Genomic DNA, 21315 nt, shown 5'->3' on the forward strand with positions numbered 1-21315 from the left:
AAAGAACACAAAGATGAATTTTAACGCAGTCAAAATGTGATAGAATAATTTTAACTATAGCAATGCATTCTGGGAAAGAGCATGAGCAAATTGTCCAGCTGTTACTGGGTGCTAGACTAAAATACACCCTGTCAGAAACTGTGAGCGGAAGTATCCCTTGGCCTCTTAGGGGCAGTATGGTGCGGCGGTTTCTGTAAAAATGTAGTAGTATGTCGTGCTTGAATTTTATCAAACTGGTTTTTTTACCAAATTAGGAAGACTATATGCCTGTGAGTATTGTTATATTACATGGGTTTCTACAGAGTTTATGTGTGAATAGTCAATATTTGAAGGTAAATCTCATCCATGAATGCTAATTTTAGCATAGGGGCTTTTCCACCAACCAGCCCAGCAACTTTGAGTTCCTGTGGCCCATGTGCTTTCTGGTTCATCGCACTTATTAGTTCAGGGTAACTTAAGCAAGTAAGGCTGCTGTTGCTCAATACTGATAGCTACTGGACCTAAAAATGCTGGTATTTCAAGCTTTCAAGTTAGTCTTATTTTATATATTAATCTCAATTTCAAATATTTTGATACCTTTTGTCGGGTTTAAAAAAAAAAAAAAAAAAAAAAAAAAAAAAAAGTTTGACTACCCTGCTGTAAATCTAGGAAGACCCTACCCGCCAGGAGGAAAGAAATAATCCAGGGGGAACCTTCCGTACCCGGGTAGTTTTTTTTCCAGTGGGGACACAAGGGAAACTCCAGTGAGCAGGGTAGCTAGGGAAGTTCCTGCAAAGGTTCCAGCGGTGGGAAAGCCCCAAATAGGGTTTTTCATTGAGTGTTGGCATTAAGCTAGCGATATCTAAAACAATGTGTGTCTTGCATTTAAATATAAAATGTGTAATTATTTTTGTTGTGCGTTTAATTTTCCAGTTAACTCCAAATGGCGTGTCATTAAACCGCTTATAAAACACTCAGAGAGGGCAGAAGAATATACATCACACGCTAGCTGCAAGACATATAGGATGCGTTCAGGGTGCGTTTACAACGCAGGATCATTAGTCGTTTTTCTTCGATTATAACATTTAGATATTATAACAAGAAGCCTGGATGTAATATCCAGCAATTTTTATTATTATTATTATTATTTTTTTTACTATATTCATTTAATTATTTTATCGGTTTAAAGTCACCTGTTTGTTTTTCTCCCCCAAACTACAAATTTGAGAATCCATAATCTAAGTGTTCAGCAGTATCGAAACTGGAATCGGATTGATTGATAAAAAAATCTTCTCAATTCCCATCCCTAGTAATCTTGAACCCGGCTTCCTGTCTCTTTCTCTCACTCGCGCGCTCTCTCGCACTCTCTCTCACACGCTCTTGCTCTTTCTCTGTAGCGCACACACACGAGCAATGACCCTTGTCAAATATATCCTCATTTCCCATCCCATCAGGTGGGAAGAAGAGAAGTATGAAGCTGGGGTAAAATGGAGGTTTCTGGAACACAAGGGACCCTACTTCCCGCCTGACTACCAGCCCCTACCAGACAATGTTAACTTCTACTACAAAGGTAAGTTATCTGCCCAACACACTGTGCAAACATTTACTAAAGGAGAATATCTTTTAATCAAAAAGAAATCACACGCATGCCAAAAAACAGATGCTTCCAATGTGTGATATTTCGTTTTATTTTCTGTTGTCTATTAAAACAGTGGGCCTCATTCACTAACCGTGCGTACGCACAGACTTGTACGCACGTTTGCCGCACAAATCTGTGGTTCCTCAATGCGTTCGTACTTTTTTTCCCGGACTCTACAAACACATTTCAAACTTACTCAGACCATGCGTACGCACAAATAATGCAGGATCAGCTTTTGAAAAAACGTTAAACACATTTGACCTGAGATGCACAATGTATTGGAACTACACTCATTCATAAAAATACTAACATGAATGATAATAACGCAAACCAGGAATTTGCTAATGAGTTGACTGTCCTGAATAACAATGAAAAGTCGCCGTGTCCCGATCCAATGTTTGAGATCGACCTATAGGTCTGATATCAGGAAAAAGCAAGTATCATATGATATCAGACTGGATCTGAAATCGCTAATGAAAAAAACTCTTATACAAGCAGTCTATTCCAGATTCCACTCCAGCATTTCTATCCAGTAGCGCCCGTACCACGGCATGCAGAGCGCACGTGATCACAACAACGGGTTGCTAAGGTGCTAACAAAGTAGCAAAGAGTAAGCGTGACTGTTGCTTGTTTAAAGCTATCATTGACCCTCCAGTTGAGGTTCACTGTAAAACCAAACACCCACAACAAAATAATTACATCTATTTTATGTTCAAATACATTACTTTGTTTTTGTTCACAAAAATCGCCAGCTCAAAGCTATCACATAATGAAAAACCCCATTGACAAGCTAACAAAAATTAGCATGGAACTTGCGGCACTTGTATCTCTCAAAATGATGAATATTGGTCCATCAATGTGGTATAAACACATACAGTACAGGCATATATTCTTCAAACTCTGAAAAATTAGTTTCAGTGGTGTGAAAAAGTATTGGCCCCCTTCTCAAATTGCTATATTTTTGCATGGTTTCCCCACTCTGTTTAAGATCAGTGGCGAGGCCAGCCCTATTTTGGGTGGGCTTCAGCCCTCAGTGTTGTCTATTTCACAAATCAAAAGATTACCTTATAAACAACTTATTTCTTCTTTAATAGAGGTAGAGACTAGCCAAAATGTTTGTATTTCCTCCCGTAATCTAATGCTAATGTTCAAGGTTTTCCATTGACTAATGGCATAAACTGGCGTGTCTTGTATTTAAATATTCAATGTGAGTCATTCTTTTTGTTGTGCGTTTAGTTTTTAACTCCAACCGGGGTGTCAATAAACAGCTTAAAGCATGCGCAGGGAAGGCAGAAGAACATGCGTCACACGCTTGCTACAAGCAACAAAGGGTGTGTTCATGGTGTGTTAAAAACACAGAAACCTGCATACACAACTGTGCCGCAGCACATTAATCTTTTTTCTTCGATTATAACCTTTTTATGATCGTGAGAAACCAAAATCTAAATTGCGATTCAATTTCAATTAATCACCCAGCCCTAGCTTGAGGTCACAAACTGATGGCTGAACATTTTGTTTCTGTTAAAGAGCAGAATACATGGTTCCATCAATCACAGCAAGTTGTCCAGGTCCTGAAGGAGAAAAGCAGCCCTAGACCCTCACACTACCACCACCATGTTTGACTGTTGGTATGATGTTCTTTTTCTGAAATGCTGTGCTACATTGACGCCAGATGTAACGAGAAACCCACCTTCCAAAAAGCTCAACTTTCATCTCCTCAGTCCATATGAAAATCTCCCAAAAGTCTTGAATCGTTCAGATGGGTTGTTTTTTGCAAAAGTAACACAGACTTGGTCAGCAGTGGTTTTCGCCTTGGAAATCTGCCATGGATGCCATTTTATCCCCCAGTGTCTTTCTTATTGTTGTCATGAACACTGATGTTAACTGAGGCAAGGGTTCTTTAGAAGTTGTCCTGATTTCCTTTGTGGCCTCCTGGATGAGTCATTGCTGTTCTCTTGAGGTAATCTTTGTAGGCCAGCCACTCCTGGGACGCTTCACCACTGTTTCATGTTTTCTCCATGTGAGGATAATGGCTCTCTCTATGGTGCGCTCGAATCCTAAAGCTTTAGAAATGGCTTTGGTAACCCTTTCCAGACTCATAGATGTCAATTACTTAATTTCTAATAATTACCTTTTCCACACAGGGCCAGGTAACTTTAAAACGAAATGAAATTGCCATTCAAAAACCGTATTTGAGTACATTTGTTTGATGATCTTAAACATGAAAGTCGGGAAACTATGTAGAGATATAAGCACTTGAGAAGGGGGCCAAAACTTTTTCGCGGCACTGTAGGTATGTCGGGGCGGTACGGTCGCCGACTTGTTAGCAAATCTACTTCAAAGTTCTGAGGACCCGGGTTCAAATCCGGCCTCGCCTGTGTGGAGTTTGAATATTCTTTCCATGCCTGCGTGGGTTTTCTCAGACTACTCCGGTTTCCTCCCAATCCCAAAAACATACATGGTAGGTTAATTGATGACTCACAATTTTATATTTTTGTTTATATGTGTTGTTGTTTTTTTTTACTTTTTTTTCCTCCCTATTTCCCAGCCCTAGGTTAGTACACAGTCATACTGTAGCCATAAATACAATTTTACTAATAATTGGAAGAATAGTTTATTTCGGCGTTTCGGTTTTCAGCCTTTCTTTCCTCATTTTCAGTTCTCTGTTTTGGCCGAGAATTTTCATTTCTGTCCGTCAGTAATAATAATGCCGAGAGAGGAAAGAGTGGGTGAGAACGAAGGAGAGAATGTGGATATTTGAAATGCTATTGTCAATTATTTCGCTATTCATTGACTCCTTCATTTCAGCAACAGAGACTCTGCAGTGGCAGCACGCTTTGCTTTTTAACCTGAAATGAAATTAACACTAAACGTTATTTTTGGTATAAAAGCATTTTTGATTGGCCGTTGCGTGTGTGACGTGATGCTGTTCACCTGCAATTCAAATTTTCACTCGCACCAAACTAGTTGCACAACCGTTCACATTGCATGACAGTTCACTTGCGTTCAGCCACAACACCCTGTGTGCAGCGAACCTTAGAGATTGATTAATCTTCTCAAGTCAAAGTGTATTGGGTCAAACGGTGATTGATGACTGTAGTTGTTTTTTTCCCCTTTTTTTTTGGTTTTTGTTTGTTTAGCTGCCGAGCCAGAGGGCTGTTATGTAGGGAGATGGTTTAATCTGTACAACTTGCCTAGGGTGCATGTTCTTGTTTGTAGTGCGTTTGGAATGCTGATTTTAATTTTTAATTTTATTTATTTGTGTGTGTGTCCTTGTCCCAGAGCTCATCTATAAATTAAGTGATTAGTCTGGCAGGACTCTGGAGATGTTGGGCTTTCATCGCACAATAAATTTTGATCCTTTATTGTTATCCTGTCATTTGCGTTAGGAGTGATTTGTCTAAGTGAATTAAAGGGCTTGGTAATATGGAAGTTGTTAATCCTAAATGCATTAAATAAGAATAAATCATCTTGCATTAATACAAAATCATCACAGCACTGCTTTGATGGTATTATTCCACAGGTAACCCAGTGAAGCTGAGCCTGGCAGCTGAGGAGGTGGTTCTGTTTTTTGCTCAGATGTTGGATCATGAATACACCACTAAAAAAGTTTTTCGAAAGAATTTCTTCACCGATTGGAGAAAGGTAAACTGAAATGGGTGATTAAAAATGTATGGTTTTGCTCTATGAACAACTGTTATATGTACTGTACATCATTCTTGACTTGCTTTGTTACAAGTGCTGCTTTGGGTCTGTCTGTCTCTACTTTTTATCCAAAGCCAGCGACTGGCTTGTTTGGCAGCAGTCGAAGTCAGTTTGATGGCTTCACGTAGGGCTTGACCTCGGATTCCCAAATCAGTCAACACGCTGGATTTTGATTTAACTACAAATCCTCTATAGCCCACTTCCTCTGGACTGACGTTAGATCCATGGTGTTCAGCCTCAGCTGCCAGGTTGGAGTACTTGATACTCTTCCGTTCATAGGCCCCCTCAACGAAATCCTCCCATGGTATAGTCAACTCTATGATGAAGGTGGTGCAAATGCAGGGGTACCAAAGAACCGGGTTTGATTTGAGATTTTATACTGTGATCTCGGCAGGAAAGCATAGCCGTTGGTTCAGATCCACAAGTAACTTCCAGTCTCTTGCTCCTCTGAGCTGGCTGGGGAGTATTTTGACTGCATGGGCTAAGTTTGGAGTTACCCGTGCTGATGACCGCTATTGAGGGTATGGCCATGGGTGGAGGCGGAGGTAGAGTATTTATTGCTCTCCTCCTGTTCTCAAGGCTAGCTGTAAGGGATCTCAACACCTGATTGTCGTGCCAGGCGTAACGACCTTGAGACAGACTGGTCTTGCAGCAAAGGTAGAGGTGGCAAAGGCCAAACAAGAGGCATATGATGACATGTATGCCAGGTTGGACACTAAAGAAGGAGAAAAAGATCTATACAGGTTGGGCAGACAGAGGGATAGAGATGGGAAGGATGTGCAGCAGGTTAGGGTGATTAAGGATAGAGATGGAAATGTGTTGACTGGTGCCAGCAGTGTGCTAGCTAGATGGAAAGAATACTTTGAGGAGTTGACGAATGAGGAAAATGAGAGAGAAGGGAGAGTAGAAGAGGCAAGTGTGGTGGACCAGGAAGTGGCAATGATTAGTAAGGGGGAAGTTGGAAAGGCATTAAAGAGGATAAAAAATGGAAAGGCAGTTGGTCCTGATGACATTCCTGTGGAGGTATGGAAGCATCTAGGAGAGGTGGCTGTGGAGTTTTTGACCAGCTTGTTCAATAAAATTCTAGCGCGTGAGAAGATGCCTGAGGAATGGAGGAAAAGTGTACTGGTGCCCATTTTTAAGAACAAGGGTGATGTGCAGAGCTGTGGAAACTATAGAGGAATAAAGTTCACAGAGTCACACAATGAAGTTATGGGAAAGAGTGGTGGAGGCTCGAATCTGGACAGAAGTGAGTATTTGCGAGTAACAGTATGGTTTCATGCCTAGAAAGAGTACTACAGATGCATTATTTGCCTTGAGGATGTTGATGGAAAAGTACAGAGAAGGTCAGAAGGAGCTACATTGTGTCTTTGTAGATCGAGAGAAAGCCTATGACGGAGTACCCAGAGAGGAACTGTGGTACTGCATGAACGTCCCTGCTAATGCTACTGCCCCCGCGAAAATGGATGGATGGATAGATGAGAAAATACTTTGTCAATATACTGTCGTCAGCCAGAGCTGCAAGAAATGCAATGTTATCATGTCCTTTCACTGTTGTTCCTGTCACACTCTGTTGCATGTTTTTGTTTGCACGTTAGGGACAAAAATCCTGTTTGTGTTTTAATTCCTGGAAGAAAAAAAAAATAATTGAAGCAACAATTTTTTTTTTTTCTCATGTTTTTGAGATTGTTGAGTTGGACGGATAGGGTGGCAACAATGAGGATATGAAATGCCAGTATTTTGAGGCTAATGGCCTGTTCTCAGCATATTGGGGAAATAAAAGAACTGTGAACTAGTTCATTTTTGGAATGGTGACTTTAGTTCAGAATTTTGAATTATGAACTGAATTAGTTCAGTTTTGTAACATGAACTGAACTTTAAATCAGTTCGCGTAGAAAATTCCCAACACTGCTCATCTCCCAACACCTGACATGGTGGTCGACTGCGCAGGAAGTGTCGCTGTAGGTACGTAACCCAGAACACAATGCAGAGGTACAAAAATCAGATGTGTTACAGTATGTCCCGAGTCAGAATATTCTTTTATAGCGGCAGCTACGTTTGAATCACTGTTAACGCTCATTTCAAAAACCACGACAGACGCGGAATACCTTCCTGGTCAATGCGTCCACTCAGGTTCTTTCTCTTGTCCAAGCAGTGATGAGTCTTAGCTCCCCCACCAGTACCTTCCTTTTCTGTTAACTTAATTGTGTTTAGTTTTTTTCACTTGCTGTTGATTTTTTTTTTCCCCCCATTTGCTCTTCTGTTTAGTTAGTTGTTATTGCTCTTAGTTGTTTGCTGTTGTTTTTTTTCTGGCCATTCATACAGCCCTGATTGGTGGATTGCTGCAGAGATCGCTGTGCTTCTGGTCGGTTGTCTGCTTTTTGCAGAGTAATGCTGGAGCTCTGACACGGTGACCGTCGGGTTCTTGGTCACATTCCTGGCTGAAGCCTTCCCCAATCGCTCTCTTTATACAGGCGCCAAGCTCTAGGAAGACTGAACATTTACAGATGATGGAGGCCATTGTGCTCATTGGGACCGTCAAAGCAGTATAAATCTTTCTGTAGCCTTATCCAAGCCTGTGCCTCAAGTCATTTGTATAGCCCTGAAACACAAGTCTCAAAGGGCTTCACAGGTCCCCAGTTGGCAATGATTGACGACATCCCTTATCTAAACTCCCCAGTCAGGCAAGGAAAAACTCAAACCCCATTTGGGGAGGGGAAAAAAAAAAACCTTGAGAAGGGACCGCACATGGCGGGATCCCCCTTTGAGGATACACTGGATGTCGAGTGGGCAACATTTATCACCCAGTCTGGTGCTGTACAATATTAAGATGGCATAAGAGTCCACTTACAGAGATGAAGCACCACAGGTAGATGCCTTCAGGAAAGTCGTTCTGCCTCAGAACTTGGCCCAATCAGTTGGAACAGAGTCCTCCCTTAGCAATGACTCCGAGGAAGTGGTCTACCCAGATCTTGTCCAAGTTGGTCGGTGCAGAATCCATTCAGCAACAGCCTCAGATTGGGTCATGGCCACCTAGTTCCCTCTCCGAGCAGGATGAGGGATGCGATAGGACAAGCGGCAGTAAAACAGGCCTACATGTACTTTAACTAAATGCCGAAGTGTAAAAATAAGTGGAGATTTAAACATTTACCACTAAGTCAGAGAGATACGAGGGTGCTAAGCCATGTAATATTTTCTTGCAAGTAGTACGTAAATAAGTATAGGAAGTAACAAAACCTTCAAATCGCCTCAAAGGTCTATAGTTCCTTTGACTTCATGCTTCATTCTTGGTTTGTGCTCTAACATGCACTGTCAATCGGGGGACCTTTTTATAAAAGGGTTTCTGCCTATCCTATAAAAATGTCCAATCAACTGATCAGTGGAAGCAGGATGCACCTGAGCTCAAATTTTACCTTTTATGGAAAAAGGTATGAATACAAGGTGATTCCTTCAGTTTCTTTTCTTAATAAATAGGCAAAAGAAAATTCTAAATCTCATCTTAGGTTGTTGAGTTTCGACTTTTGAGGGGAAGAATTATTATTATTATTTTTTTTACATTTTAGAATTAGCCTGTAACATAAAATGTGGAAAATCTGTGAATATTTTCAAGATGCACTGTATATTTTTCTTAACTAATGACATTGATCTTAAGTGCTTTTTAGCTATCTCAGATGAAAAAAATAATAATAATAATGTTGCCTGCTTGTTTTCCAAGTTTGTGTAAAATGTATGTTTTATAAATATTGAAATGTTTAAGTAAAACTACCATCGTTTGTATTGATGTCAGTCAGGGTGTCTTTTGTGCAGAGAAAATGATGCGCCAAGCCTGGGGGTGTATCATGCAGAATTAATTTTGCACTGCTTAGTTAGTGCCCAATGCACTTGAAAATATGATTTGTATGAATGCATTGATATGCTAATCCATACAAGTAGCTTCTCTACATATGAACAAATCCAATTAAACTGTTATATTAAAGGAGGCAAAAACTCTTCTCGGTCCACTGCCCTCAGTGCCCACCTCCTGTCGTTTTGTCAGTCATCCTTAGATACACTGACTGACTGGATGTCCATACAGCCACTGTGTTTGTGCAAGTGTACACTTTATGTTGCTCTAGAGGTCACGGTTTGGATTTTTTAACTCTATTGACCTTATACAGAGTGCACTGGCAGCAATTGATGACTAAGTGATCAAGCTCATTCAAAATACTGTTCAGTGTTTATTGTCGTCATCATCAGTGTTGCTCTACTTACGAATGACTTTCCTACTTTACTGCTTTGAATGAGTGCTATTGACCGGTTGTCAACAGCAGCTTGGTCAGCGATAAGACGTGTCAAGTTTCATTTCTTTTGGTTACGTGGCACTGTCTTCATCTCCTTAAGTGTCAATGGCCTCTAATTTCATAGAAGCATGTGCCAGTGAAAGGCGTTTCATCAGTTCGGAATTTCTCGCCTCTGGCATGGAGAAGCACGAGTCCATGGCAAAATGTGCATTTGAGTACATTCTGTCCTTGAACTTTGTTTCAGGAAAAGTAAGGTCTGTACGTTCAGTTAAAGAACGGTGCCTTACCTGCAAATTTAACTGGCCTCACCATTCCTATTATCATTTCCTCAGTCCTCACAACGCACTACTTCTCGACTCATTTTATGTGCGACTATGCTTGCTTTTGTTTCCATGGTTAAAAAAAAAAAAAAAAAACCTGCCCAACTCTACATTTGGCTTATAAGCGAATAAAGCAAAGAATGTTTCTGTAGGGCCCAATGTATGTGTTGTTGGTTTTTGGGCAGTTAAAATTTTAAATGGTGGCAGGTGTGTTTCGACTCCCATATATTATTTTTATTTGATGTTCATGCTCTGATTTAAAAAAAAAAAAAATAATAATAATAATAATAAAAATGACCCTTTTCTGAAAAAGTAATGCATTTGGCAAACAGTTTATTTTCAAGGCTGTTACTGTCATCACGGATTATGTGGACAGGCTCCAGTTCTTTCAGACATTTTTCTAGGTTTGACAGTTTGAGGATAATAAAAGGCCCACGTGTTGTCATGACATTATTTTTCACAACTATCTTGTGATATGATCCATAAAATGAGAGCAAGCCTTTAATGGTCTCTTTGAAGAGATAAACGGCTACTTCAAAAAGTTGAAAATGAAGCGGAACGTGCGGACATGTCAGATTGCCTTTCCCTTGTTATCTGTCACGTTACAGAGTCACAAACTCTATAAGAAGTGTCAAAGAGTGATCTCAATAGAAATTTCCAATTCAATGGCTTTGACCTCAAAATCACACTTCTGTAAATTGAACTGAGGCCTTATGACAACAGCGTAGTGTCAAACCTTTTTCCACTCTGTGTGCTTTTTCCATCCTTGCCCTTGTAGCATGGTCTAACCAACACTTTCACCTGTTACAGGAGATGACGGACGAGGAGAGGTTGTTGATTCAACATCTTGACAAATGTGATTTTTCAGAGATTCATGCAATGCATAAAGCCAATGTCGAGGAAAGGAAAAACATGAGCAAGGAAGAAAAATTGGTAAGATTACAATCATTGGGTTGGGTGACATGTCAAAATGTATAGACTGTATTATTTAGTGGCTGTAAAGCACAGCACCTCAGCGACTGGCCTCCGACAATTGAAGGCTGCGAACGACGTGGATTGAACAAATTTGCGTAGCGCCACAGGAAGACGCGCCGAGTGTGGGCTGTGCTTGCTTGCGTCATTTGATTGTTTGTTTTTCCTACAAATATTTGCTGTGATGACTTGACTCCTGCGTTGGAGTAAGTACAGTGCCATGAAAAAGTATTGGCCCCCTTCTCAAATTCTTAGATTTTTGCCACTTGAATGTTTAAGATCATCAAAGAAATGGAAATGTTAGAAAAAATATAACCCAAGTGAACTTAAAATGCTGTATTTTAGTGGTGATTTTTATTTATTAAGAACAGAAAAAGAAGTAATGGCCTACTAAAACTATTAACTGGTTGGGGCAACAACAAATTTAAAACTAAACTTGATACATTTTTCTTCATGCATGTATCATGCTATTAGCATAGCGTAGTTATGTTTGAAAATGTAACGTACAGTGTTTTCAAACGCTGTATATTTGAATGTTTCCTAATTAACTTCTATAAAAGCGGGTCGAGACTTTGCAACAAAAGCGGATGCACTTCCCAGTGTGACGACAATTGAGAACCAGCTGGCCGAGTTTCCGCACTGTTCCTCTTGTTACTGACTTTAAGGGTGCCCGTCTGCTATAGTTTCTATCATTTAGTTTTTGGGTGTGCGTTTAATCTGTTGCAGGTTTTAAAAGAGGCCAAAGAGAAGATAGTGGAGGAGTTTGGCTACTGTATGCTAGACCACCACCGAGAACGTATTGGAAACTTCCGGATTGAGCCCCCAGGACTGTTCAGGGGTAGAGGCGAGCATCCCAAACAAGGCAAGCTAAAGAAGAGGATCCAGCCTGAAGATGTCATAATCAACTGCAGCAAGTGAGAGAGGAGAAAAGTCGCTCCATAGATGTGTGACCTTGACGTGTTGCAAACGGGTGACTTGACAAAAATTCAAGTGTATGCCTAAATTGAAAAATGTACATCTGTCAGTCATCGCGCAATCTTGGCCCATGCGTTCCCTTTTCCCTCTACATATCACATTTGTGTGTCGGCCTATTAAAATAACAAAACCATGATGGAAGTCCTTTCTGTTAATGAAGAGTCCAAATGCGTCTGAGAGGATGCTTGCAGTAGAATGCACATGGGGCACTGTGTGATTCTTTCTTGCTCTTTGTGCCAAAGAGAATCCTGCGTTCCCGCGCCTCCTGCCGGCCATCGGTGGAAGGAGGTTCGACATGACAACTCTGTGACGTGGCTGGCCAGCTGGACGGAAAACATCCAGGGGGGCATTAAATATGTCATGCTTAACGCCAACTCCAAACTCAAAGTCAGTCTGGCAAAAACTATTTGGATGGAACCTCGTGAACAACGCACATTCTATTCGTAAATAGCGCTTCATTGTCGACGCAAGTTAACTGTTTGCGGGAATTACAGTCGATATTTTTACATGGTTGCTCTTTCTTGTTTTTTTGACTCTTCCAACACACTCTCTCAACAATTTCCATGACTTTCTTTCTTTGACTGCAGGGTGAAAAGGACTGGGAGAAATTCGAGGTTGCTCGCAAACTTAAGATGCGTGTGGATGACATCCGTAAACAGTACCTTGAGGATATGAAGTCCAGAGAGATGTGCGTTCGACAGAGAGCTGTCGCCCTCTACTTCATAGACAAGGTCTGATCTGTAAATTGAATATGGGAATATCAAGTTGTCCATTACGACACACCATGAAGATGAACCTGTCCCAACGAACCCTCCTTAATACTCACTTCTGATTTGAAGACTCATCAGAATCAGAATCATCTCATGAGCATGTTGGAAATCAATGCTGTGTGTCCAGTTAACCTTTCCTGCCTTCTCATATCAGATAAAATAGGCTTTTGCGAGGAAAGATTTGATGATATGGAACTGTTCCTTCCTCCCTCTGTGGTCCCTTTTCAAGTGTCATCCATTTTCCCCAAATGTTTTTTTTTTTTCCTTCTTCTTCTTCTTTCTACTCCGAATGGGGGGTTGCGACCAGGGGGAGTTGTCGATCTCGCTAACTTTGGACTTGTGAAGCCCTTTGACACTCATTTCCGATTCAGGGCGAGAGAAAACCTGCTTTGACTGTGTCCCTAAGCTGAGGATCTGTCTGTATTGAGTAAAATAATAGTGATCCTTTCATTACTCTTGACTCTGCCAAGTACTATTTCAAGGCTTTTCAGGTCTTCATCTCTTTCGATAGGAATATTCTATGTACACTGCTTTACAAATGTACTCGACCACCAGTGAGTCATATGATGAGGCATTCAACATTGTCAAGTGGATAACACATTCAATTAAAAAAAATTAAATCTGTTCAGAAATGGAAATAAATAACTTTTAATTTTACTTCTTAATAAATAAAGAATTACCATTTTGCAGCATTCGTAAAACAGTCAATTAAAAGAATTGTTGAATGATTTTCCATTGCAAATCTCAATTTGGTTAGCTTTACTACATACTGATAATGTTGCGATTTTCGGCTTGTCCCATCAGGATTGCCACATTTTGTTTGGCACAGTTTTTACGCCCGAATATGCCATTCCTGATGCGACCCATCCGTTTTCTCCGGGCTCGGGAGTGGTCGTGGTCGTGGTCGTTTTGGGGTCGGTGTTGGGGCGCTGGCCGGAAATTGAACCTGCGCCGTCTGCATGAAAGGCGGCAGCATGGAGCACTTCATCACAAGTTCCTCCTACATACCGGTGTAATGACCATTACCAAAACATATTTTGGTCATTCCCAATGCTTTGGATTTTGGGCAGCTGTGAAATAATCCTTGCATTGCGTGCTGGTCTTGTAAATGTGTTAAGCTCTGTATATTGTTGATTTGATTAGCAAATGCTTGTTGTGAATATGTACAACCCAAATTCCAATGAAGTTGGGATGTTGTGTTAAACATAAATAAAAGCAGAATACAATTATTAGAAAATTGTGTTCAACCTATATTTAATTGAGTACACTACAAAGACAAGCTATTTAATGTTCAAACGGATAGACTTGATTGTTTTTAGCAAATAATCGTTAACTTAGACTTTTATGGCTGCAACACGTTCCAAAAGAGGGCTCATGTTCACCACTTTGTTACATCACCTTTTCTTTTAACAACATTCAATAAACGTTTGAGAACTGAGGACACTAATTGTTGAAGCTTTGTAGGTGGAATTATTTCCCATTCTTGCTCGATGTACAGCTTCAGCCGTTCAACAGTCCGGGGTCTCTGTTGTCGTATTTTACGCTTTATAATGCGTCACACATTTTCAATGGGAGACAGGTCTGGACTGCAGGCAGGCCAGTCAAGTACCCGCACTCTTTTACTACGGAGCCACGCTGATGTAACACGTGCAGAATGTGGTTTGGCATTGTCTTGCTGAAATAAGCAGGGGCGTCCATGAAAAATTGCTTTGCTTGGATGGCAGCATATGTTTCTCCAAAACTTGTACCTTTGAGCATTAATGATGCCTTCACAGATGTGTAAGTTACCCATGCCATTGGCACTAACACAGCCCCATACCATCACAGATGCTGGCTTTTGAACTTTGTGCCCATAACAGTCCGGATGGTTCTTTCCCTCTTTGGCCCGGAGGACACGACGTCCACAATTTCCAAAAACAATTTGAAATGTGGACTCGTCGGACCACACAACACTTTTCCACTTTGTATGAGTCCATCTTAGATGAGCTCGGCCCACAGAAGCCGGCGGCGTTTCTGGGTGTTGTTGATAAATGGCTTTTGCTTTGCATAGTAGAGTTTCAAGTTGCACTTACGGATGTAGCGCCGAACTGTATTTACTGACATTGGTTTTCTGAAGTGAGCCCATGCGGTGATATGCTTTACACATTGATGTCGGTTTTTGATGCAGTGCCGCCTGAGGGATCGAAGGTCACGGGCATTCGATGTCGGTTCTCGGCCTCGCCGCTTCCATGCAGTGATTTCTCCAGATTCGCTGAACCTTTTGATGATATTACGGACCGTAGATGATGAAATCCCTCAATTCCTTGCAATTGTACGTTGAGGAACATTGTCCTTAAACTGTTCGACTATTTTCTCACGCACTTGTTCACAAAGCGGTGAACCTCGGCCCATCTTTGCTTGTGAACGACTGAGCAATTCAGGGAAGCTCCTTTTATACCCAATCGTGGATCCCACCTGTTCCCAATTGGCCTGTTCACCTGTGGGATGTTCCAAACAGGTGTTTGATGAGCATTCCTCAACTTTCGCAGTCTTTTTTGCCACCTGTCCCAGCTTTTTTGGAACGTGTTGCAGCCATACAATTCTAAGTTAATGATTGTTTGCTTAAAAACAATCAAGTTGATCAGTTTGAAGATTAAATATCTTGTCTTTGTAGTGTATTCAATTAAATATAGGTTGAACATGATTTCCAAATCATTGTATTCTGTTTTTATTGGTTTAACACAACGTCCCAACTTCATTGGAATTGGGGTTGTATATAGAAGCTGAAAAGCATGCCTGCTGTGGATTTTGCATTAATCTCTGCATCTTCTGACCCGAAAAGCTGGCACTAAGAGCTGGGAATGAAAAGGAAGAGGGAGAGACGGCGGACACAGTGGGCTGCTGTTCACTACGTGTTGAGCACATCACGCTCCACAAGCAGCTGGATGGCAACGATTGTGTAGTGGAATTTGATTTCCTGGGTAAAGATTCCATTCGCTACTACAACAAGGTCCCTGTCATCAAAAAGGTAAAAGAACAAAAGTCATCGAAGCTCATGTACGGTTTCAGTCACATACACGCACACAAATTCAGAAATTCTCTGATTTACTTGTGTGAATCTGGAAAGAGCAGTGTGAATAATTAAGATTTGTGTTCTTGGGTGTTGGCAGGTGTCTTTCAACATTTGTTTGCCTGTTGTTTCGGTCTAATGAAAAGTATAGACGTGTAACTCTGAAAGTCAGTTTTTTTTGGAGATCAAGACATTTTTGTTTTTGGGTTAAAAGATAAAATCTTACATCATATGGCTGTGCATGTTTTTCATTGGACATAGATGCTATACTTGGTGATGCAGAAAAAATAAATAAAGGTCGTTTAGACATTTTAGTTTTGGGGTTTTATATATATATATAACCCCAAATATGCCAATATATGCCTGCAGGAGACCCGGGTGTGTCCCCTCTACCCATCTTGGATCGTATCTTCATTGAGGCAAAGTTTTGGTTTTTGAGGCCCCACAGAGGTTTTCATTGCATGATTACAGCTCATCGTCATAATAGGCTCAATGGGAAACCTGGTAATGTTTCTACACCGTGTGGTGTTTTGGTTAAATTATCCCTTTTTTTTTTTTTTTTTTACATTGTCAATTTGGTGCAGATTTGTAGATTTTATACAGCCATTGCAGGAACAGGACATGTAACTCTTATAATACAATCACACGTTTTTTGTGTAATTGCCTAAGACTAGGCTTTTAAAAGTGTGTTGTTGTTTTTTTTAAAAATCAGGATCGAGTGTTTTTTTTAAATCGGGATCATTCAAGAAGTTCAGCACAGAATTGCATGAAAATATATGTCATATATATATATATATATATATATATATATATATATATGACTGGGTTCTCTTAGTGGGGTAGATCTGCTATTGCAGTATTAGTATCTATGTTGAGGAATATTTGCTCGATGTCATGTAATGTCCATCCAGCCATTTTTCTTTAGCGCTTATCCTCACAAGGGTCGCGCGCTGCTGGAGCCTATCCCAGCTATCTTCGGGCGGGAGGCGGGGTACGCTCTGAACCGGTCGCCAGCCAATCGCAGGGCACATAGAAACAAACAACCATTCGCACTCACATTCACACCTACGGGCAATTTAGTCTTCAATCAACATACCCCATGTTTTTGGGTTGTGGGAGGAAACCGGAGTGGCCGGAGAAAACCCACCCAGGCACGGGGAGAACATGCAAACTCCACACAGGTAGGGCCGGGATTTGAAACCCGGTCCCCAGAACTGTGAAGCAGATGTGCTAACCGGTCGCCCACTGTGCCGGTGTCATGTAATGTGGGTTTCATAAATACATGTTTCAGTCACTTTCAAGGTTGTCATTTATAAATGGATTGTTCAAAATGTCATGCATTTAAGCATGATGGCCAATTAAGTATCTTATCATGCTTGGCTATCTGATGTCTGTTACATGTATTTTATTTTTGTGTGCGTGATATTTAAACAAGTGCACGCAAAAGCAATATACTGGACAAAATGTATTTGGTCCCCTGCCTTATAGCAAAACTAATTCCAGGAAATGTGTGAGATTATTGCTAAATGTCACTCTGAATTTGAAATGTATGCACAGAATGGTAGACCTCCAGTAGGCCTGACCTTTGCACTCAAAATTGAAAAGTACTGTCATGCAGTGTGAGCTGGGAGCGCGGATGTTGTTGTTTTTTTTGTTTTTGTTTTTTAATTCAGGAGGTTGGCTTGACACACACAAGCTACAAATTCAAGGATATTTTCATGATGCAACTGTTAACACAATTTGTACAATTGTTTTTCTTTTACCAGGCATTTAAGAATCTTAAGCTTTTCATGGAAAATAAGGACCCTGGAGATGAGCTCTTTGACCGCTTAAATGTGAGTGTCTCGATAGCCTCCTTTTCTCCCGATTTCTGTCACTTTTTATAAAAAATGTGTGTTATCCTTAGAATAACTTTAATTACTCCAGTAGTGGGTGGGTTCATACAAGTCATTGAAACAACTCAAGTCAGTAGAATGGAAAACAAACATAAACTGAGACGTATTCTGAGCAGGAGACTGGCGGAGTTTTGCAAGATGCGCGAGCCTTACAGTAAATTGCATAATGGGATGTTACGTGGGTTTGTTGGCGTTAAAGGTAGGCAGAACAAGCGAACTCCACGCAGGGGAGGCCTGATTTGAACTGTCCTCAGAACTGTGCTAACCAGTCGCCCACCGGTCAGCAATTTTGGCACATTCAAACGACTTGACTTCAAATTAAACAGGCGTGAATTATTTTGTGACCAATAAGCTTTTTGCACACTGGTTGCACTTAACGAGGTCCGAAATCAAGAGTGTCGTTTGTAGAAGGGCGGAGTCACACGCGTGACCTAACCACCGACTACGTCGCTGCATAGATGGTAGCTATACTAGCTATAAAGACGTGCCCGTCGCCATGGACGGGCCATGGGGGCTGTGCCCGCCCACCAAGTTGCTTAGGCCCCTCCACTTGTGACACGGATCTCGAAAAACAAACATTTTATTTTTAGTTATTTTATTGGAGTCTTGTCTTCAGAAATACTCATGTTGAGTTCTTTATCACTAAGAAATAAAAAATATACAGAAACAATGGTGTGATTATTTTTGATTGATTTGGGAACCTAATTTGCAACTGTGTGCACACGCAAACACACACACACACACACAGTATATGAGGGAGCAGGGAGCTCTCATTCAGTATGACTTCTTGTAGTGCAGTACTTCTGTCAAGCCACAGACAGGTGAACCCTGTGTTAAGTGCTACGACTGTTGAGGCGCACTGAGTTTCTATCGCGCAACAGAGCTGGAGGAGAAAACACATGCAATAGTTGAATTGCCTTTTTTTTTTTTTTTTTTAGCAAAAATGATGTATCTAGCAGAAAGAAAAGTGTTTAGATAAGGCACAAGAGGGTCTGCCAGTCTGCCACCTACAGTTTGTGGAAAAGGAAAACAAAGAGTTGAGACAGGATTTGATGGGGGCAATTGAAGCCAGAAGTACACTACTACTTGTGTGTAGCCTTCGGCCTGTCAGAAAATGTCAGGGTGCGTTTGCGGTGGCATGGTAATGGCCTGCTTTGGGCAGATAGGATTGACATGCAAAAAGGCCAGGCCGCGGAAAGACGATGGTGGGGAGAGTTTTGGAAGAAGGAATGGTAGATAATGGCCGGACTAAAGTAGAAAAGGGAGGAGGAATGTCAAAGGGTTGAAGAGCAGCCTGATATCTGATTGACTGTTTATTCTTCTGAGATTTAACAGGGACTAGGGTTGGGTTAATAAGGTTAGGTTACTCTCAACTGCCTGAAGCCAAGTAGAAAACGCAGCTCTGGACACAAAGACCTTCGGTTGTCTCACATGTATGGCCGCTTTCCCGAAAAAAAATCAGTGAAAGGCAGTTTTTTCAATTTTGAACAATCGCGCGAATTAGACGACACAACGCATTTGGTTTTTGTTTGTTTCGTTATGATGAATAGCAATAGCAGGGAATGTGACACAACATTGTAAATATCTGGGTTGCAAAATGAACGGTCCTCGGCTTTCTGAGACCAACACCTGCGCTTCCTCACACCAGCCCGAGTGTGTAAGCTGAGCTCAAAATGGTGTGCCTTTTCCTTTGTAGAGCAGCGACACACACACACACACACACAGCTCAAACGACTCACAGGGACTGCTAAAAATCAAGATGTTTGCTCAGACCTGTAATTTTATCCAAACATCCGTATCATTAAAATGTTTTTCTTATTTTTTTTTCCTGACATTATTTGCAATAAGGATTGATTTGCCAGCAGCATGTTGAAGAGCAATTGGAGTATGTAGGACATCAGAACAACGGTAATGACAACAAAAAAAAATCCAGAAAATTACATGGACAAACACACCTTTGTGCATGCAAAGGAGTCTCAGCGTAATCATGGTCACCCCTCACACTCCAATACACCTTCATTAGTATGGCCAATGCAGAGGTAGGTCCCTCATTAGCAAGGTAGAGGCTGCAGTGGTTGTCGGTTTACATTTTTGATCCTTCACGTGAATGCACATGTATGTTTACATGTCCAGTCGCGTGCATGTTGTATTTAATGGGCTCCCATTCATGCAAATGTGTGGCCCCTGACAGCTGGGTCCTGGCCCTGCTTTGATGAAACCAAGCTTCATCATTATTGCGATCTTAATTTGAATAATGTATTCTTTTGCCAGACCTCTAATGACCCACAAGTGAACGTTAGCACAGGGGCATTGCAGCCTTTGATCGAGGCTCCAGCCAATGGCTGACTGCTGCCTATAACGGCTCAAGCGTATCACACCTACACAGTGGAAGGTGCGCAGCACTTTTTTCAGATGAAAAATGACAGTTGAACATGTGGTTTATAAGTACCACAGTGCCACCTGGTGGTCTTATAGGAGTCTTCCATTTGCCAATATTATGACTTTGTTCTCGTACAAAGGGAAACCTGATGTTCATATGTCTGCTTCTGTTCTATTTCTTCCCTTGACAGACCACCTTGTTGAACAGGCATCTGAGCTCCCTGATGCCAGGTCTGACAGCAAAGGTTTTCAGGACATACAATGCCTCCATTACTCTGCAGCAGCAACTCAAAGAACTCACAAATGGTAACTGCAGACGTTCTAATTGCACTATACGAAAGCGTAACCATATAGCCATTGTTGTTTATCACCGAATGGGTACCGGCTGCCTGCAAATGTCACATCCTGTGCTAAGAATTGTTCACAAATGGCAAAACTACTCTGAACATTTGTTCCTTATTGTTTAAAGGTGGAGTTTGCAATTAATCTTTGTCATATGTTAAAACAGTATGACTCAAGGCCAGAAATAAGCGGATTTGCATCGCAATTTGCGAGTCAACCCCTCCCTGAGCTGTCAGCTTATCGTGTTGGAGGGGTTTGTGTGTCCCAATGATCGGGAGCGAAGTTGTCTGGGGCTTTATGCCCCTGGCAGGGTCACCCATGGCAAACCGGTCCTAGGTGAGGGACCAGACAAAGCGCTGCTCCAAAGACCCCTATGATGTTTGAAAATACAGGACGCGGGTCACCGGGGCCCCCCTCTGGAGCCAGGCCTGGAGGTGGGGCTCGAAGGCGAGCGCCTGGTGGCCGGGCCTGCACCCGGGGTAACGTGGGTCCCCCTTCCCATGGTCTCACCACCTGTGGGAGGGGCCGTAGGGGTCGGGTGCAGCGTGAGCTGGGCGGTGGCCGAAGGCAGGGACTTTGGCAGTCCGATCCCCGGCTACGGAAGCTGGCTCTGGGAACGTGGAATGTCGCTTCTGGCAGAGAAGGAGCCCGGGCTGGTGTGTGAGGTTGAGAAGTTCTGACTGACTATAGTCGGTGTCACCTCTGCAAACGGCTTGGGCTCTGCTACCAGTCCTCTTTAGAAGGGTTGGACTCTCTTCCACGTTGCAGTTGCCCACGGTGAAAGGTGCCGAGCAGGTGTGGTTATACTTCTTGCCTCCCGGGTTGGCGACTGTACATTGGGCTTCACCCCGGTGGACGAGAGGGTAGGCTCCCTCCTCCCTTGGTTGGGGGGGGGGGGTGAGTCCTGACTGTTATTTGTGCATATGCAAAAAAACAGCAGTTCAGAGTACCCACCCTTTTTGGAGTCCTTGGAGGGGGTGCTGGAGAGCGCTCCCACAGGAGACTCCCAT

The 21315-nt window shown here is 41.9% G+C and overlaps 1 protein-coding gene across 1 annotated transcript in view; it reads left to right on the plus strand.

Annotated features, from left to right (window-relative positions):
* zgc:173742 (DNA topoisomerase I, mitochondrial) overlaps window positions 1–21315 on the plus strand; it is a 45933-nt gene that overhangs the window by 14305 nt on the left and 10313 nt on the right. The window contains exons 8-16 of the mRNA XM_061676341.1: window positions 1434–1549; window positions 5142–5263; window positions 10734–10856; window positions 11622–11809; window positions 12113–12257; window positions 12458–12601; window positions 15462–15647; window positions 17456–17524; window positions 20155–20269. Coding sequence (XP_061532325.1) covers window positions 1434–1549; window positions 5142–5263; window positions 10734–10856; window positions 11622–11809; window positions 12113–12257; window positions 12458–12601; window positions 15462–15647; window positions 17456–17524; window positions 20155–20269 — 1208 coding nt within the window. The remainder of the gene's footprint in view (window positions 1–1433; window positions 1550–5141; window positions 5264–10733; window positions 10857–11621; window positions 11810–12112; window positions 12258–12457; window positions 12602–15461; window positions 15648–17455; window positions 17525–20154; window positions 20270–21315) is intronic.

The sequence above is a fragment of the Phycodurus eques genome, chromosome 5, assembly GCF_024500275.1.
Source record: "Phycodurus eques isolate BA_2022a chromosome 5, UOR_Pequ_1.1, whole genome shotgun sequence".
Taxonomy (NCBI): Eukaryota; Metazoa; Chordata; class Actinopteri; order Syngnathiformes; family Syngnathidae; genus Phycodurus; species Phycodurus eques.